The sequence below is a fragment of the Leucoraja erinacea genome, chromosome 33 (assembly GCF_028641065.1).
Source record: "Leucoraja erinacea ecotype New England chromosome 33, Leri_hhj_1, whole genome shotgun sequence".
Lineage (NCBI taxonomy): Eukaryota > Metazoa > Chordata > Chondrichthyes > Rajiformes > Rajidae > Leucoraja > Leucoraja erinaceus.
Window position 1 is genome coordinate 17,763,930 of NC_073409.1, and position 20,032 is coordinate 17,783,961.

General features: G+C 50.2%; 1 protein-coding gene across 5 annotated transcripts in view; it reads left to right on the forward strand.

The window, feature by feature from the left end:
* Positions 1–16,667, forward strand: part of chd2 (chromodomain helicase DNA binding protein 2) — a 121,511-nt gene extending 104,844 nt beyond the window's left edge. For all 5 annotated transcript variants that reach the window (XM_055661483.1, XM_055661480.1, XM_055661479.1 and 2 more), the window contains 5 exons: positions 272–450; positions 2,844–2,940; positions 3,652–3,856; positions 6,464–6,704; positions 9,129–16,667. In XM_055661483.1, the coding sequence (XP_055517458.1) occupies positions 272–450; positions 2,844–2,940; positions 3,652–3,856; positions 6,464–6,704; positions 9,129–9,444 (1,038 nt within the window). In that variant the 3' untranslated portion in view covers positions 9,445–16,667. The remainder of the gene's footprint in view (positions 1–271; positions 451–2,843; positions 2,941–3,651; positions 3,857–6,463; positions 6,705–9,128) is intronic.
* The last annotated feature ends 3,365 nt before the right edge of the window (positions 16,668–20,032 follow it).

Sequence of the window (20,032 nt, forward strand, 5' to 3'; positions counted from 1 at the left end):
ATCCTCCTGAATGATTGAATGAATGAATGAATGAATGTATGCTTGAATGTATGAATGAATGAATGAATGATGAATGAATGGATGAATGAATGTATGATGAATGAATGAATGAATGAATGATGAATGAATGAATGAATGAATGAATGAATGGATGAATGGATGGATGATCCTGTACTGGACACGGAACAGAGTCGTTGCGCGCGGCTGGATGAAGCCGTGGTTTACGTGAGTCTCTAATAAGATGCATCTTGTCCCCTGGCTGCCCGCTCAGTGCAAGGAGAGGATGCGGCCTGTGAAGAAGGCTCTGAAGCAGCTGGACAAGCCGGAGGAGGGGCTGTCGGAGAAGGAACAGCTGCAGCACACGCGCAGCTGCCTGCTGAAGATCGGCGACCGCATCACCGACTGCTTGAAGGCCTACAGTGACTCCGAGCACGTCAAGATCTGGAGAAGGTTCGTTAAACCACCCCTCACCCTTGACGAGACCCACTCCCTCAGGATACCCATTAGTTTTGATGTGTTCCCAACCTTTCCACACCTCCAGTTTCCCTCTCCCCTGACTCAGTCTGAAGAAGGAACCTGTTCCCTTTCTCCAGAGACGCTGCCTGACCCATTGAGGCAGAGACAGGCAGATTCTTTATTAGAACGGGTGTCAAGGGTTATGGGGAGAATGAAACAGGAGAATGGGGTTGAGAGGGGAAGATAGATCCGCCATGATTGAATGGCCGAGTAGACTTAATGGCCTAATTCTGCTCCTATAACTTATGAACTGTTGAGTTACTCCAGCATTTTGTGTCTATGGTGTAAATCAGCATCTGCAGTTCCTTTCTACTCATCAGGATACTTATCAAATCGTTATTTAACTGAATGACATTTACAAAAAATCTATTTAATGGTCCAAAAACTGGATGCTGGAATCCTGAGCAAAACGCAAAGTGCTAGAATAACTCAGCGGGTCGGGCAGCACTTGTGGAGGGAATGGACAGGCGACGTTTCAGGTGGGGGCCCTTGTTCAATCTGAAACATCATCTGTCCATTACTTCCACAGATGCTGCCTGACCCGCTGAGTTCCTCCAGCAATTTGTGTTTCACTGTATAATGGACAGCTTTGTACTTAAACGTGTTTGTGGACTCTTGTACCCTGAGAGTACATCTCAGTAATTCTCTGTAAACGTATGTCATTTAAACAGCATCTGCAGTTTTTTGATCCTACCTAGTTTGCAGGTGATTCCAACATGTGTAAACTCTGACTTATGTAAGGGCTTATGGAATGTAACCCTTTTACGAAATTCAGGCAGGGTTTGTATTCCTAGTCTTCCAATCTACCTTGCTGTGACTCTTGCACTTTTCCTGTAGCTGTAACTCTGTATTCTGCGCCCTGTTATCTTTCTCATTTGCACGACCTCATGTATGGTGATCTTTCAGTCATGGGTGGTGTGATCTGCCTGGGTTTGACTCGCTGAGTTACTCCAGCTTTTTGTGTCCACCTTCGGTTTAAACCGGCATCTGCAGTTCCTTCCTACACAGAACAAAGGTTTTCTTTGTGTCTCCATACATGTGACAGCCGTGAACATTAGTCTCCCCTTTGAACAAAATCACTGAAAGCTTGTGGTGTAGTCACTCTTTGGTCTCCTGCTTATGAGATCTTGCTGTGTGAACACTGACTACCTCCATTGTCAGTGTGTGAGATCACCTCCCCCCTGTAAGTGGCTGCAGCTGTGTGAACGTTGGTCTGGAAATGATACATTAGATCAGCGCTCATGTGAGAGGGCACCAGGCTCTTTGTCCTCTTTGCTGTCAAATAAAACTCGTGTGTAGAGTAACATGAAAGTAGTTTCTCCAAATGGATCATCTCACCACCTACTAAGCTGCCATAGACCTGGCTGGCTCTGCCCGAGCCGGCTGCCTGCTCCTTTTCCGGGGTTATGTCTGCGCCCGGGTGGTACTAGAAAGCAACTACGTGCTGTCCACGAGCACCCTGGGAGAGTTCCGGGACCGTTGGGTGGAATGTATCCTGGACAAGGATTGTTATAAAGTTGTTTAGTAGTATATTCGTTTTGTCGTGTACTATGGTGGTGGGTTCTGTTGAGTTTTATTGTGTTGTAAATACTATTTTAATATTTGAATACATATTTTTGATTTTTTTTTTAAAAGCTGCCACAGACCTGAACCATGAACAGTTCTGTCTCTAAACTCTCACATTTGTTTCCAATTCCTTGAAATTAGTTCAGTTTGGAGATACAGCGCAGAAATAGGCCTTTCGGCCCACCGAGTCTACGCTGACCAGCAACACAATCCTACACACACTCGGGACAGTTTACAATTTTTTAACCAAGCCAATCAGTCCGTGAGGTCGACTCAATCTCCCCGTCACTGCCATCCTCTCCCACACCGCCCCTCCGTTCCGATGTACTAAAAATTCTGCTCATGGGCCTTTCTTGGGGGATGGAAACCTGTCATTATCCTGTGGACTGCAGGCGTGGCTGGAAGTGTGTGCTTCGGCCTTCAATGATTCTCCGCAGGTTTGATGCACACTCAGCGGGGATCGCTGGTCGGCATGGTCTCGGCGGGCCGAAGGGCCTGTGTCCGCGCTATATCTCTAACCCAAACTAAACTGCAGAGTTTGGTGTACAAAACAAAAGACAAAAAGTCCCGGAGTAACTCGTCAGGTCAGGCAGCATCTGTGGAGAACATGGGTAGTGGCAGCATTGTGGGCGGGGACCTTTCTTCAGACTGTCCTTGCTGTTAGCCTGCATTTTGCCATCACTGCTCTCCGCAGTGAGTGAGTTTTAACGCACTACAACTCCGCTACTGGTACAGTTCTTCACTGAATCATTCTCCCGCAGAAATCTCTGGATTTTTGTCTCCAAGTTCACCGAGTTTGACGCCCGGAAGCTACACAAGCTGTACAAGTTGGCACAGAAACGGCGATCCCAGGAAGAGGTAACGGTATTCCCAGTATACGTCCACTTACTTTTCCATTTGTGTTGCCTGTGTCCGGCAGTGTGGGGGGAGGGAGAGGGAGGGGGGGGGGAGGGGGGGGGGGGGGGGGGGGGGGGGGGGGGGGGAATGGACCCCCTCTGCCCTCACCCTCACACTTCCCACAGAGAGTGGACGTTGAGCCCAGATCACCAGTCTGAGCACTGAGTCTCTACTGGACTGTTTGTAAGAAAATAATTCCACCGCGCTTTTGCCCTGCGCACATGCAGCAGTAAAGACACAACGGAGTCAATATCGGGGCTGGTCACGTCGGCACGGTTCAGTGAACCACAAAGCACTCGTTTGCAATGGTGTCCACAGTCAGGAGCATGGAAACAGATGGCAGGGGGGGGTGAGAGAGCACAGGCCAGGGGGGGAGAGAGAGAGCGGGGTGGGGGGGGAGAGAAAGCGGTGTGGGGGGAGAGAGAGAAAGCGGGGCAGGGGTGATGGGCGGGGGGGGGGGGGGGGGGGGGGGAGAGGGAGCAGGCCGGGGGATGGGGGAGCGTGGCGTAGGATAACATAGGGTACGGGAGATGGATGGTCGGCGTGGATATGATGGGCGAATTTCGATGCTGTATCTCTAAACTATTCTAAACTGCTCCAGAACAAGTCACGTGCTGCAGTGCCGGACTCAGATCTAACGACGGTGTTGCTTACTGTGTCCGGTCTCTACAGGAGGAGCAGAAGAAGAAGGGGAATAATTCGGAGAGCAGGCGTCAGTTCAAGCCGGAGCCATCGGGGTCGAGTCGGGACTCCATGAACTCTCAGTCACACATGCAGCATGGACCTCACGGCCCGCACCTGCTGCCACCCCACCACCAACACCCGCATCACCGAGACCCCTACCCCCAGCACAACAAGCGCCCCTTCAACAACGCAGGTAAGACGGGAGGGAACAGCGCCGTGGAAACGGGCCCCGTGGTCCGCCGAGCCTGCGGCAACCAACCGCCTCCCGGTAAAAGTGTAGGAAAGATGCAGGGTTGTTGGTTGAAACAGAAGATCGACACAAAAAGCCGTTCAAAAGCCCCTGTCCCACTTTCACCTAATTGGCGACCTCTGCCGAGTTTGCCCTTGACTCATACTCGCAGCATGGTCGCCACGAGGTCGTAGGAGGTTTTCGTAACTCTTCCTCAGGCTCGTGAGTGGTCTCCGCGTACTCGTGGCCTCAAGTAGGTCGCAACGTTTTATCCAGCCTGATAAAAAATGTCCACGAGGAAAAAAATGGTCGGCATGGAATAAATCGATACTTTTTACTCGTAGTAGGTCGTGATAGTAGTCGTAGGTCAGTAACCGGCCCGAGAAAAAAAATGCAAACATGACATCATTTTATCATGCGATCATTTTCCACTTGTAGCTAGTCGTAGTTGGTCTTAGGTGTGGAAGACTGAGGTCGAGGGGGGGGTCGTAGACATAGTCGTAGGAGGTCTTTTACTTCGGCGAGTCAACACCACCTTGACATTTTTATCAACTCATCTAAGGTCTTCTAAACTTATGGATTAGGTCGTCCAAGTGGGACAGGCCCTTAACTCAGCTCGTCAGCTCTCAATAGAGGTGTGGTGTTGTACCTACAGCTCACCTGGTGGTGTTGGTGACGAGCTTCAGCATTAGTAACTTGGCTGCAGGCCGATGTTGAACTTCAGCATCACCGGAGATAGGCACAAAAAGCTGGAGTAACTCAGCCGGGCAGGCAGCATCTCTGGAGAGAAGGAATGGGTGACGTTTCGGGTCGAGGACCCTTCTTCAGACTTCAGCGTCACCTTACAGTAGTTCGAGCGCGCTCTACAGAAGGGTGCCATGTTACAGGCCTGTCAGCCGGGGACCTGGAGGCAAGGGTTCAAATCCCACTACAGCTGATTTCCAAATTCGATTAATTAAATAAAATCTGGGGCTTAAGGTCTTGCGTCAGTACTATCAGTTTAATAAAGAATTTAAAGCTGCCAGAATGGAGATGAGGAGGATTTGTTTTAGCCAGACGGTGGTGAGTCTATGGAATTAATTGCCACAAACAGCTGTGGAGGCCAAGTCATTGCCAAGGGCATTTTTAACGTGGAAGTAGGTTGCTTGGTTTGTGGTTAGTAAGTTGCCAAAGATTACAAGGAGAAGGCAGAAGAGAATGGGGTTGAGAGGGAAAGGTAGATCAGCCATGATTGAATGGTGGAGCAGACTCAATGGGCTGAATGGCCTAATGCTGCTCCTATGATTTTACTGGCCTGTAGGATTGTCCTATGCGTTGTTGGGGAACCCCATATCTGAAAGGATGTTTGACGGGTGCAACCTTGGTGCAGGAAGAGCATTTTCCTTACAGCACGGAGACAGGGCGGTGAATCCCAGCATGGCCACAGCTCCTTAAAATTGCCCAGAACACCGCGATAGGGTGCTGTGTATGTGCTGACTACAGGCACAGACTGCAGTAAGGACTCCACTCCTGCTGCCAACTTGGGCTTATCTCTGGTGCAAAGTTCACACGACATTCTGCCCACTCACTATTCCAAAGTCTCCACTTTCAATGGATCACTGTTTGTTATTTCTATCATCTTCAGTGAATCGCCTTCACCTCCCCTTCCGGCTTTCCACGGGGACCGAACGTTCCTCGGTTCGCCTTTCCTCTCCCCCCCCCCCCCCCGAAGCCCACGTCAACGTCACATTCGCATCAGCTTCACGAGGTGCTGCTAGTCGTAGAGAGTTTAGAGCGGAAACGCGGACCCATCAGCCCCCCGCATATCTGCGCCGACCAGCGATCGCACCGTACATTAGCTCTATCTCCTAATCACCGACAAACCCTTTGTAGTGTGGGTGGAAACTGGGGTCACGGGGAGAACGTACAAACTCCATACAGGCAGCCCCTGTAGTCAGGATCGAACGTGGGTCTCTGCCGCTGCAAGGCAGCAACTAACTCCACCCCAATGTCCCACCACCAGCAACACGTCACAAGACAAAACATTATCTGTTCTGAACTCTGATGGCTACGTTTCATCCCGGCCACATGTGGTCTCATCCTATCACTCATATTCGCTTTGTTCTTCACATCCTCCACCAGTTCAGTTCAGTTTGTTGTCACGTGTAGCGAGGTACAGTGAAAAGCTTTTTGTTGCATGCTAACCAGTCAGCAGAAAGACAATACATGATTACAATCCAGCCATTTATAGTGTACGGATACATGATAAGGGAATAACGTTTAGTGCAACGTAAAGGTTTTCTCTCTCTCCTGGTTCTGATCAAAGGTCTTGGACATGACACAGTCCCTCTCTCCACAGATGCTGCCTGACCTTCCGTGTGTTTCCTGCACCTCCTGTTTTTATTTTTGGATTCCCAGCGTCTGGTTGCATTGATTTTCCGGGTGGATATGAATGATAGCTTGCTTGCGGGAGGGAGGGAGGGAGGGAGGGAGTTTGTGGTGGGCCGTGTGTTGTGATGGTTGCTGCGTGCATAGAGCTGGTGCGTGCAGGCCCGCTGAAGCCCCGCCTGTCTTGTCTTGTGCCCGGTGCAGATCGAGGCGATCGCCAGAGGGAGCGAATGTACAACTACAGCAGCCAGCACTGGCCCTCCGAGCGGCACCACCCCTACGACCAGCACCGATACAAGGACCACCACTTTGACGACCGGCGGCCACACGGAGATCCCCACCGCAATTCCGGCAATTACCGGCCCAACAACCTGCACCGCAAGCGGCCGTATAACCAGTACGATGACGAGCGCGACCATCGAGGTCACCGCGACTATTACGACAGGTGCCTTGTTTTCCACGGCTCAGCGCAGCTGTAGTTGTCACGTATGCAGCGACATCGCGGTTTATTTTTGCATATTTACACACGCGAGCGCCGCCATATTTTGGCCTCTTTATTTAAAATCGGTCGGCCCGCGTGTTTTCGATTTACTGGTGCAGTTCCGATGTCCCTCTCCACCCACCGCCCGGCCATCTTTATATCCCGGGGGCGCCTCCTGCAGCCGACCTTCAAAGCTGATAGGAGCAGAATTAGGCCATTCAGCCCATCACGTCTACTCCGCCATTCAATCTATCCCGCTTGACCCTATCCTCCTGCCTTCTCCCCAGAATAAGCCCTGGCACACAACAACATGGAGGCATTACCCCAGTTCACCCTCCAACCGGCCCTTGCTCCTGGTGCCCGACATCTCCCCGTCTCGCCGACTGCCTACTGCTGAGCCTCCGGTCGGGTTCCAGGTCCCACCTTGTTCACTCATCATTGGTTGCCACGAGCACGAGGGTCTGGAGAGATCAGTCAATGATGGTTGCTCTCCCTGGCTCTGTGTCCGTCACCACAGTCGGTCAGTCAGCTGGAGAACCAGGTCTCAGCAGTTGCTTAGTGTAGAGATACAGGGCGGTCACAGGTAGCCCAACCAGTCCGCACCGACCAGCAGTCACCCCGTACACTAGCTCTACCCTACACACTGGGGACAATTTACCATTTGCAGAAGCCAATTAACCTACAAACCTGTATGTCTTTGGAACGTGGGAGGAAACCCAAGCGCCTGGAGAAAACCCACGCAGGTCACGGGGAGAACGTTCGAAATCTACAGACAGAACCCATAGTCGGGATCGAACCCGGGTCTCTGGTGCTGGAAGGCAGCAACAGAGACTGCGCCACCGAGCCGACCAAAGGCATGTGGACCAGAGCAGGGGTTGGGGCAGTCACATTGGGCAGATGTTCAGCGAGGCTACGCCACCGGGAGTTCAGGAGAGTACCTGGCTGGATGCTTACCAGCCAGCAGGTCAAGGGCAGCAAAAGCATCATAGAACTAATCCCACCCTGCTTCCTGTAAAGACTCTATCCCCCTACACAATTCCTCCGTCTACACCGCATCTGCGCCCAGGATGAGGTTATCCATACTAGATCATTCTTTAGGGAACGTGGGTTCCCCTCTTCCATTATAGATGAGGCTCTCACCAGAGTCTCCTCGATATCCTGCAACTCCGCTCATGCTCCTCCTCCCCACCCCCCATTCGTAACAAGGACAGAGTCCCCCTTGTCCTCACCTTCCACCCCATCAGCCGTCGCATACAGCATATAATCCTCCAACATTTCTCCACCTCCAACAGGATCCCACGACTAGCCACATCCTCCCATCTCCACCCCTTTCTGCTTTCCGCAGAGACCGCTCCCTCCGCATCTCCCTGGTCAACTCGTCCCTTCCCACCCAAACCAGCCTCTCCCCAGGTGCTTTCACCTGCAATCACAGGAGATGCAACACCTGTCCCTTTACCTCCATTCAAGGACCCCGATGGTCTTTCCAGGTGAGGCTGAGGTTCACTTGCACCTCCTCCAACCTACTGTATCCGCTGTTCCAGGTGTCAACTTCTGTCCATCGGCGGGACCAAGCGCAGGCTCGACAATCGTTTCGCCGACCACCTCCGCTCAGTCTGCCTAAACCTACCTGATCTCCCGGTTGCTCAGCATTTCAACTCCCCCTCCCCTTCCCACACTAACCTTTCTGTCCTGGGCCTCCTCCATCGTCACAGTGAGGCCCAGCACAAATTGGACTAACAGCACCTCATATTTTGCTTGGGTAGTTTACACCCCAGTGGTATGAACATTGACTCCTCTAACTTCAAATAGCCCTTGCTTTCCCTCTCTCTCCATCCCCTCCCCCTTCCCAGTTCTCCCACCAGTCTTACTGTCTCCGACTACATTCTATCTCTGTCCCGCCCACTCCCCTGACATCAGTCTGAAGAAGGGTCTCGACCCGAAACGTCACCCATTCCTTCTCTCCATAGATGCTGCCTGTCCCGCTGAGTTACTCCAGCATTTTGTGTCTGTCTTCAATTTAAACCAGTATCTGCAGTTCCTTCCTACACGTAGAACTAATCTTGATCAGTTTGATTGATTGAAAGATACAGCAGAGAAACAGGCCATTTGGCCCACTGAGTCCATGCCGACCCTCTATCACCCGTTTATACTAGTTCTATGTTATCCCACTTTCTCATCCACTCCCTACACACTAGGGGCGATTTACAGAAACCATGTCCTTGGGATGTGGGAGGAAACCGGAACACCCGCTGGAAACCCACGCAGTCACAGGGAGAATGTGCAAACTCCACACAGACAGCATCTGAGGTCAGGATCGAACCCGGGTCCCTGGCTCCGTGAGGCAGCAGCTCCACCTGCCTTCTAAGGTCTTGTTTGCTTTCCTTGCAGGCGCCACCAGGACATGAAACGTCGCCGGTCTGATGAGTTTCGACCTCAGGACCACCACAACGTCGGGCACCAACAAGACTTCCGCCGCTTGCCCGATCACAGAGGTCCCGGAGCCTACCACAGCCAAGGGCCTTCTGAACACTACCGACCCTTTCACATGGAGAAGCCCATGGAGCACAAGACCCTCTCCTCAGAACACCGCTCGCCCCTCTCCCAGAAATCGCCGCACGATTCGAGGTCACCGCACGATCACAGGTCCCCACTCGACCGCTCGCTGGACACTCCCGACTACAACTGGAACGCGAGGAAAACGTAGAGCCCCGCCTGCCTGGCCCCAGGGGGAAACAAGGAAACTGATCCACTCTTCCGCCAATCATGCTGAAGTGGAACCCTCACGTGTATCCCTTTTCTCACAAGACACACCCACATGCACACACTTGCAAATACACACACACACACATACACATGTACACACACCCACATGCACACTCTCGCAAATACACACACACACACACACACATGTACACACACCCACATGCACACTCTCGCAAATACACACACACACGCGCACATACACATGTACACACACACGCGCACACTCGCAAATACACACACACGCATAAACACATACATATGTGCACACACTCGCAAATACACACGCACGCACAAACACACACACACGTACACATACCCACATGCACACACTTGCGCGCACACAATTGCATACACACACACATGTAAACACTCACTCACACGTAGACGTGCACACACACACATGTACACACTCACGTACACGCGCACAAACACACACACACATCCAAGGAGAGACTACTGTGATATCAATGGCATAACGAATGTGAAATATTCGGGGAGAATGGGAGATGATTCTGCTGCTTGAACAGAGGGCCACTCACAACGTGGACAAAGCCCAGCGATGGCCCAACTGCAAGAAATCACGCGGGCTCCTTCTGGAATCTCAGCCCGTCTATGGCGGGGGGGAGGGGAAGGACCAGCCTTGTGGGAGATGACAACTACATTGCAGGCAATGGTTTCAGCGTGCCCTTTCTGAGGAGAGCCCCTCGTGGACCGGCCTTCAGCCGAGGGTGCAAATCCGGGCGGGAGAACGCCTTGTCTTCTGCCATCTTTACCTGTTCCAATGGTCTTTGCCAAACTACGTCGGTGTTGCACCCTCGATGTGCGCGGCTAACGCCCGCTGTGCGCGCTGGTGTCGGGCAGGTCCGTCCTACCCCCCACCCCCGACAGGGTTGCAGAAACCAGCGCGGAACGCAGTGGCCGCGAGACGCAGGCAGTAGTAGTACCGGTGTTGAGGGGGGGAGGGGGGGGGGGGGAGTGAGCGGTGTGCCGCGCGCCAACCCGTCTGTGGCACTGCCCCTGACCTGCCTGCGGAACATCAAAAAAACCATAGCGGGAAGGGACGCAGCGAGCTTCTGAATTCTTCCACAGTCCACGGGGGCAGCAGGTCGGCAGAACAGCGGGGGAGCGCGGCACTCGGGTGTCCTGTCGGGATAGAGCTTCACCTTTTCTCCCTGCCTGCGCTTCAGCCTGTCGTTAGAATGTGGTGTCTTTATTCACAACCAGTATTAGGACTTTACCTGCACAAGAAGCAGAGGAAGGATCAGTGGGTGTCTCCAGTGGCCGCAGTATTGAAGCATTGCATGCCGTCACTCTCAGTGCAAGCACTTTGTTCCATTTGCTTCTCCTTACGCTGCCTGCTCCCAGGTTCCTTCCTCCTCACCCTCACTCTCACTCTCACCAGGATCACCACAGCACCGCTGGCAAATAACTTATTTTTTTACTACTTTGTTCTGACCTGTGTTTGATACGGGGGGAGGGGCGACAGATTTATGTATGTTTTCTTTCAAAGGGGAAAGATAAGGCGGAGCTGGTGGAGAGAGAGGACTTTGGTGAACCAGTGGTGAGCAGGGAAATATGCCCAGAGTGAGTGTTTGTGCCATACAATGTCGGGATTGTCAGTGTTTGAGGTCCAGTGTGTCCCTGCGTTCCTTGGACCCAGGGCAGTTCCTGGATGTACATAGAACGGTGTCTGTGCCGAACATGGTGCCAAGACCTTCACTTATGTACCTGATACCCCTTCATTCCCTGCTAATCCACATATAAGTTGAGCCTCAGTGTGTCCAGTCAAGGCGAAAGTGGAGCTTTACCCTACAGGCCAGGCGCCTTGCTCCCCAGCCCCATCGAACCTGCCCCCCAACTTCAACGTGCCTGCCTCTAATATCACCATCGTCATTCCTGCCTCCATCCATCCCCCCCCCCACCCTTGCTATTCACCCACAAGGGACCCCACCTGAAACATCACCCATCCTTTTTCTCCAGAGATGCTGCCTGACCATCTTGCGTTACTCCAGCACTTTGTGCCTATCTTTGGTATAAACCAGCATCTGCAGTTCCTTCCGACACAATAACGCTTCGATTCACCACCAACCTTTCACCAACTAAAACTCTTGAAGGCGGATATTTATGGATAAAAGCATTCTTACAGCATGGACCCAGGCCCTTCAGCCCAACTCCTCCATGCTGACCAACATGCCCCATCTGAGCTCGTCCCATTTGGCCCAATACTTACCTGCGTCGCCATCTTGTGCCACCAGTACCGTTCCTATTCTTCTCATTACACCAATCCAGTGGATTTTGTTTGAGTGGCGGGACAAAGTAGGGTAACTTGGGTCTGGTTTTGGTTTCTTTCACAAAACAGTAAAATTCAGGAAGTTGGTTGCGGGTCGGGCAGCTCCAGTGAGGATCGAGATGCTCAGCGTTTCAGGTCAAGGGACCTGCAGTCGGAGTTGGAATAGGAGGAAAATAACCGTGTTCTGGTTGATGGAGGGAAGAAAGTGAATGTGTGTGAGAGGGGCCAAGCCACGGTGGTCACAGCATCACAATGCAACCGTTACGGACAGAGCCGACAAAGCCACGTTGAAAAGGATAGGCAGAACCACATGTGAGGAGAAGGGAAATAAGGAGAGGTGCCTGAAATGGTTGGATTCAATGTTAAGTCCTAAGGGGTACAGTACTTTATTTACAGTAGAGTCTAGTTTATTGTCACGTGTACCGAGGGTACAGTAAAAAGCTTTTGTTGCGTGCTAACCAGTCAGCAGAAAGACAATACATGATTACAATCGAGCCATTTACAAAGTCTGAGGGTCACCAGTGAGGTGGATAGTAGTTCAGGACTGCTCTCTGGTTGTGGTAGGATGATTCAGTTGCCTGATCACAGCTGGGAAGAAACTGTCCCTGAATGTGGAGGTGTGTGTTTTCACACTTCTATACCTCTTGCCTGATGGGAGAGGGGAGAAGAGGGAGTGGCCAGGGTGCGACTCGTCCTTGATTATGCTGCTGGCCTTGCCGAGGCAGCGTGAGGTGTAAATGGAGACAATGGCAGGGAGATTGGTTTGTGTGATGGTCTGGGCTGCTGCAATTCCTTGCGGCACATTTGTTACATGTACCGAGGTACAGTGAAATATTTTCTGTGTACAGTTTAGTGCAAGTGTGTAAAATTCCCAAATGGGGGAATGTTCCTCAATCCCAGCCTTCCATTCTGCAAATGCATTTTGTTCCTTTCTTTCCATGTCTCAATCCAAAACATTGTTCCAACCAATGATCTAGACCTGCTGGTTCCATTTCCTGCTTTCTCGCTCCTGGTTTCTAACTTCTCCCAGTTCTTCTGCTTTGAGTCAGTCCTCATCCAGATGCCCTTTAAATGATTTCCTTATCTGTACTTTGTTCGGGCACCGATGTGCTAACACGCCCTGGAATCCTAATTCCTTCCTTCCTCTCACTTCATCTTAACATGGTCCTGAATGTGCTCCCCTGTTCTGTTGACTTGCCCCCAACATGGCAATGTTTGTGCAGCACAAGCTGTAGGACAAACACTTCCACTAGGATTGAATGAGTGTGTAAGGTGGAAGCAAGTAGATTATAGAACATGAAACAGTACAACACAAGAAACCCTTCGACCCACAATGTCTATGATGCCAAAACCATCCCTGATCTACCTGCACATAACTCATATCCCACCATTCCATGCATGTCTATATACCCATCCAAAAGTCTTTCAAATGGCACCAATGTGTCTGCTTCAACCACCACCACTGGCAGCACCATCCAGGCACTCGACACCCTCTGTGTAAATGAACAAATTGCCCCCCCCACATCTCCTTAAAACTTTGCCCCTCTCACCTTAAAGCGATGCCCTCTAGTATTTGATATTTCCATCCTGGTTAAAGGATTCTGACTGTCTACCCCATCTATTCCCCTGTCGAAACTCTCACTGTAAACATAACAGAACCTCCAGATTGTGAGATAGATTATAAAAGTGCGACTTGTGTTTTTAAGTAAGTGTACAGCTAGTGAACGCCAAAATGGGATCTGGTCTGCTGACTATCTGTTGTCACCGAGGTTAAGCCTTGTTAATGAACCTGGTCATACTTAGTGATTGGAGAGAAGCAAGAACCCACAGTATCTACCTATACTTCACTGTCTTGCATCTAGTACAGGGAGTTCTGCTGTAACGCCTGTTTCCATAAAGGCCCTGCCCCGCTTGGGGGTCATTTACGTGACATCATTTGAGGCAGCGATGCGCGATCATGCGCGGCGTCCCAGGATATTTGGATTCACAAAATCTTCGCCCGCCACCTGAGTGATGCGCAAATGACGCCCAAGTGGGACAGACCCTTAGGAAGAGTTGGATGTAACGTGCCTGATGAATTGGGCAACATTATTAGTGTTACATAGACTTATAACGTTATTTCAATTGGGAGCCGGAGAACCACTTAATAATTACTTTGGAAATCGACATGCTGGAAAAAAAGCTGTCTTGGAAAAAAAATTATCAGTGTTGGAAGAAAAATCTCCCTCCCTGTAACCTCCCCGCAGTAATCAGACACCATTGTCTTTTCAGAACACAGCTGCTAGTTTCACCGTGGGAAGGCATTGAAATTGACAAGCCGTTGCTTCCATTGGCTCTTGTGCAGTGAGGCTCTATGAAACCAAGAGTCTTTAGCACTTTTAGCTTGCAGTAACAAAAGTAAACTTTAAACTATTAAACAGAAACTTTATTTTTGAAAATCGTGCAGGATAAAAAAACAACTTTGTTATTGTGAGTCTGAAACTCTCTGTCCCCAACATTGCCTATTGGCACAACCGTGGGGTTGGTTATACCAGAAATACCCGCGAGACTGCTTCTCATCCTTGTGCTTTCTGCTGCTAACAATAATCAGTGTATCAGTGGAGGAGATGGTTTGCACAACCCGACAGTGTTGGAACAAGATCCCGGCCACCATTTAGTTTCGCAATTGCAAGTGTCCATTAAGTTGCGCTACACTATTGGTTAATGTCGTGAACATTGCAATCTTCTCCTTGTTGCGTATGTCGTGCTCAGCCTAAAGTTGTAGGACAACTTGTTCTATTTGATTGTGCGTGCCGGGTTGATTGCATTGGTCGAAACAGGGCGGACCACGTGAAGGTTGCAATCTCCCACCTCATCATTGCAACACTTTAGCTCCTACTAGGCAGAAATGTTTATTGAGAGATTAACATTAAATGTGAAACGTGTTTCCTCCCAGACTGAAGGCTGATGGCCACTTCCAGGGAGGGGGTGGCTCTTTGAGTCCTGTTGACATTGTGACATGTTACTGGATCTCCCCCCCTCCCCGTAGAGTTGGCCCGATCATCAGAAACTCTGAGCCTCCCTCAAGGCTCTAACCTCCTCCATCAGTTGTGTTTCTCCAGCACATGTCGTTAATTTGGAGCGTGCTCTTCCTCACATCATCATTCTTCTCGTTAAACGTTGTGGGCGTAGGCCAGAGTGACCCACTCGCCCCATGGCTGGACCATGCCTTGCCTGACCCTCCAGTCTCTGGACTGCAGCCATGCACCTCGCTGCGGCAGACCATGCGGACACCCATGCACCTCGGTGCAGTGAGCTGCCTGTATCAAACCTGCCACTCTGTCAACACATCAGGTGGCATTTGGTGGACGGAGTTGGATGTTTTATCGGAGATACAAGGACCGTCCCTCCTTCTACAGGGCACTGGGGCAGGAGGGTTGATAATTCCTGCCTGTTGCATAGGAAATGCAAAGGACTTCCCCCTTATACAGATTGCATATTAAGCTAGAGGTCAGATAGTATCCACACCACCAAGGAGGAAGTGCATGGCGAGTGTAGAGACCCAGACAGGAGCCACAGATATAGAGACCACAACCTAAGATGTCATTGATCTATACTTCAGCCCAGGGTAATGCATATATCAGGCGTCCAGTGTTGTGAACTCAAGACAGTGTATCATAAATGCATGTGTCTGGGCTAGAGGTTTGCTTGGCTTCTAATGAGGCTTGATGGCACTCTGTGGCTGCTGCTCTCAATGCGGAATTGTCCACAGACTGAGTGTAGAGAGGCCAAAGGGCTGAATGGATGGAGTTGATGCTTGGGGTTCAGGAGTCCGCACTTGCACCCTGCCAAGAAATGTAGTGAGTGGCTGGCCTAGAGACGACACGATAAGCCTGCTAGTCGATAAGCCATGGAAGAGGCCCAGGACAGAAAGGTCGGATTCAGAATAGGAGGGGGAGTTGAAGTGCTGAGCCACAGGGAGATCAGGTTGGTTATTACGAACCGAGCGGAGGTGTTGGGCGAAGCGATCTCCAAGCCTACGCTTGGTCTCACCGATGTAGATCAGTTGACATCTAGAGCAGCAGATGCAATAGATGAGGTTGGAGGAGGTGCAGGTGAACCTCTGCCGCACCTGCTGGGTCCTTGGATGGAGTCAAGGGGGGAGGTGAAGCGACAAGTGAAAGCATTTGCTTTCTCGGGAAATGAGCAGGGGGGGACTTGCAGGAATGTGCAATTCCACAATCAGTATTCAGGCTGAATCTTAGCTGTGTTGTTCATGGGTAAAGTGTAACAATGAACGCAAGCTGGGGTGCTGGACAATGTCAGCTGTTGGAGACTCAGGAAGACGGACCCTTCCAAAGGTACTTCTGAAGAAAGCTTCCTGCATTTGCTTGACCACTTTCAAACCAAACTGAATTGGTCTGTCAAGGTATAGAAAGCTCCACGAGGTCTTGCTGAGATCAGAAACAAGTCGGGCCGTGTTCAACCGGTGTGTAGTTCCTTGATATCCCACCCTCGATTCCTCCCGATCTTCCACACGACAGCCGTCACCTTCCGAAGCTGCCTCGGCCCCACCAGACACAAAGAATATACCCCCCCAAGTCCGCCCTTTTTTTTAGGACATTTTCTAACGGCTGCAGCCACAAGATGGTGAGAACGGCGGAGACAGACGTTGATGAAACGGGAGAGGACAATGAAATATCAGCTGCCAAGTCCCACGTAGTTTTTTTGTTTTGCTGAAATGGTCGGTACAGTTCTGTAAAACTTATGTGGACTTTTTAAATGACTTTAAAGAAAAGTAAATATTAATTTATATTTGTGAAAAAGGCCACTGTTAGTGCATTTTGGGTGTAAATACTTTGTTTATAGTACGTATTAAATTTTCCTACACCTTACTGCGTGTTGCTAAGTTATTACTCAGTGCATTTCAGTGTGGGACGGCGGACCGAGCGATTTTGCCGTCAAAGGCATATTAATTCAACAGTAATATACTCTCCCCTGCGTTATCTTTTTTTTTATCTCAACATTTATTGACAATACACATAGACAAAACAAAGAAACACACAAAAGACATTCTCAAAATGACAGAATACAAATCACCTAACCTCATTAGCATCGCCTCAAATCCTCTTAACATTCTATCATAAAATCATCTTATTCACAGGCACCAGAGCAAGCTCATCCATTCATATCCTTAATCATTTGTAATAGTACCGGTTTCCATATAATATTAAAGGCATCAGTCCTCAACTGGAGTTTAGCAGTTATACCTTCCATCAAGTATACATTTTTCAATCTTTCTCTCCACTGTTGAACATTTGGTGGCATTTCCTTTCTCCAGAGCACTGTTATCATCTATTTAGCAATCAATAGCATCACCCCAAGCAAATATTTCTGATTTTGAATATCTGTCGCTGCTGGAGTATCTCCTAATATGAAACAAGCCGGTTCCAAAGGTGGATTCACTCCCAGAATTAATTTAATCTCTACCTGGATGTCTCTCCAGTATTGGTACAATTTGGGACAATCTCAAAAAATATGTTTGTGATCACTGATCTTCCCACATTGTCTCCAGCACAAATCTGAGGTGTTCCTGTATCTTGCCAGCACCAATCGAACTCCCTCCCCTGCTTTATCAAATGAAATGCAGAACTGAGTCTTGAAGGAGTTAATGGGGCAGATGGACAAGCAGTGGGATTTAAGGAGTAGAGAGTATTTGGGGTATAAATCCTAAAGATTTCTGGCAACGATATTGCCAGAGAAAGGTTCAGCCACCCATGGGAAGAACACAGGAGTGGTGCAGCTGGTGGAGCTGCTGCCTCACAGCGCCAGAGAACCACAGTTGGATCCCGACCTCAGGTATGTCTGTGTGGAGTTTGCACGTCCTCCCTGGGATTGTGCGGGATTCCTCCGTTTCCTCCCACATCCCAAAGACGTGCGGGTTTGTGGGTTAATTGGCCCTCTGCAAACTGAGCCTTGTATGTACGGAGTGGACGAGAAAATGGGATAGCATAGAATTAGTTAGTAGACAAAAATGTTGGAGAAACTCAGCGGGTGAGGCAGCATCTAGATGCTGCCTCACCCGCTGAGTTTCTCCCATCATTTTTATCTACCGTTGATTTTCCAGCATCTGCAGTTCCTTCTTAAACATAGAATTAGTGAGAATGGGTGATCGATAGTTGGCATGGACTTGGTGGGCTGAATGGCCTGTTTTCGTGCTGAATCTTTAAAACTAAACAACTTTGGAAATAGGAGTAGGCTGTCGACATGGATCAGGTCAACTAATACTGACTGATCTACATAGGCCATCTGGCCTTGACCTGCTATTCCAGTCTGATCTATTAGTGTCATTTTCCTGCACAATTTATTCCCATTAAGATGTAGAATCGCTCTGTTGTGAGTAAACAACAACAGAGTCTCCACAAACCTCTTGGGTAGAGACATGCAATGACTCACCGCCCACTCCGGACATGTCTCCGACCCGCGTGGCCTGAGACAGGCTGCTGGATCGAGATGCTTCAATACGATGAAACATCCATCTAGTGGTCGAGTTGCTGCCTTACAGCGCCACAGACACAGGTTCGATCCTGACTACGGGTGCTGTCTGTACGGAGTTTGTACCTTCTCCCTGTGACCATGGGTCTCTGAGCGCTCCTGTTTCCTCCCACACTCCAAAGACATACAGGTTTGTAGGTTAATTGGATTGGTAAAATTGTCCCTAGTGTGTGTAGGATAGTGTTGGTGTGCAGGGATTGCTGGTGGCATAGACTCGGTGGGCCGAATGGCTTGTTTCTGCACTGTATCTCTAAACTAAATCCTGGATCATCTCCCATTCTTCTGAACTCCACAGGGCACAGTTCCTGTTCAGCCAACAGTCTAATAAATCTTTGCCGCACTTTTTGGGAGGCACGGTGGCGCAGCGGTAGAGTTGCTGCCCTACGCCACCAGAGACCCGGGTTCAATCCTGACTACAGGTGCTGTCTGTACGGAGTTTGTACACCCTCCCTGTGACCACATGAGTTTTCTGGTGCTCTCGTTTCCTCCCACATCCCAAAAGACATGCAGGTTAGAACGGAGACGAGGAAACACTTTTTCTCACAGAGAGTAATGAGTCTGGAATTCTCTGCCTCAGAGGCCGGTTCCCTGGATGCTTTCAAGAGAGAGCTAGGTAGGGCTCTTAAAAATAGTGGAGTCAGGGGATATGGGGAGAAGGCAGGAATGGGGTACTGATTGGAGATGATCAGCAATTGGCTTCTGTAAATTGTCCCTGGGGTGTAGTATACGTGATCGTTGGTTGGTATGGATTTGGTGGGCCGAAGGGCCAGTCTCAACACTATCTTGAAACTAAACTAAACTTGCTTTTTGTCAAATACACATCAGCTTGGGTAAAGAGACTAACACCCTATTTTAGGACCCTCAACACAGGAGAAAGCTGAAAAAGAGAGGTGGGGACCAGGCAAAGCCTAAAATTGGTAGATGGCTGGAGTAAGAGACAAAGGCTAGAGGTGCAAAGGTGACAAAAGGGTGTTAGATAAGGAGATGAGGAGTGAAATGTAAAGCTGGAGGGAGGGATGTGGGTGTAAGGGAGTTTGGGGGGGAGGGTGGAAAGAAGTCCTGCTTTCATGCTATTAGATGTTGACTCCAATTGAATGCTGCCTCCACTGTTTAAATCGCCGCATGGTCACTCCGTGGGTAAGTTTTCATCCAGAGAGTGGTCCCTTGTGAGTGGGTGATCGGGAGGCCGCTTGGGTTGAAGGTTTAAGAAGGAACTGCAGATGCTGGAAAATCGAAGGTACACAAAAATGCTGGAGAAACTCAGCGGGTGCAGCAGCATCTATGGAGCGAAGGAGATAATCGCCTTCGCCCATAGATGCTGCTGCACCCGCTGAGTTTCTCCAGCCTTTTTTGTGTACCTTGGGTTGAAGGCTTCTCTCTGGCAGAGAATAAAGCAAGTGTGATGCGTGCCGCGCTTACACCAGCGGCCGGCTCTCACAACCAACGCAAGGAACGCCACGCCACGCCACGCCACGCCAGAAATACAACGCTAGTAGAGTTTCAGGGCAACGCATTAGCGCAGCCGGTAGAGCTGCCACCTCACGGCGCCAGAGACCTGGGCTCCATCCTGACCCCGGATGCTGTCTGCGTCGAATCTGCATGTTCTCCCCGTGACCGCGTGGGCTTTATCTGGGTGCACTGGTCTGCTCCCACATCCCAAAGACGTGCAGACCAGAGCACCCAGGTTCCTCGACTCTCTAAGTTA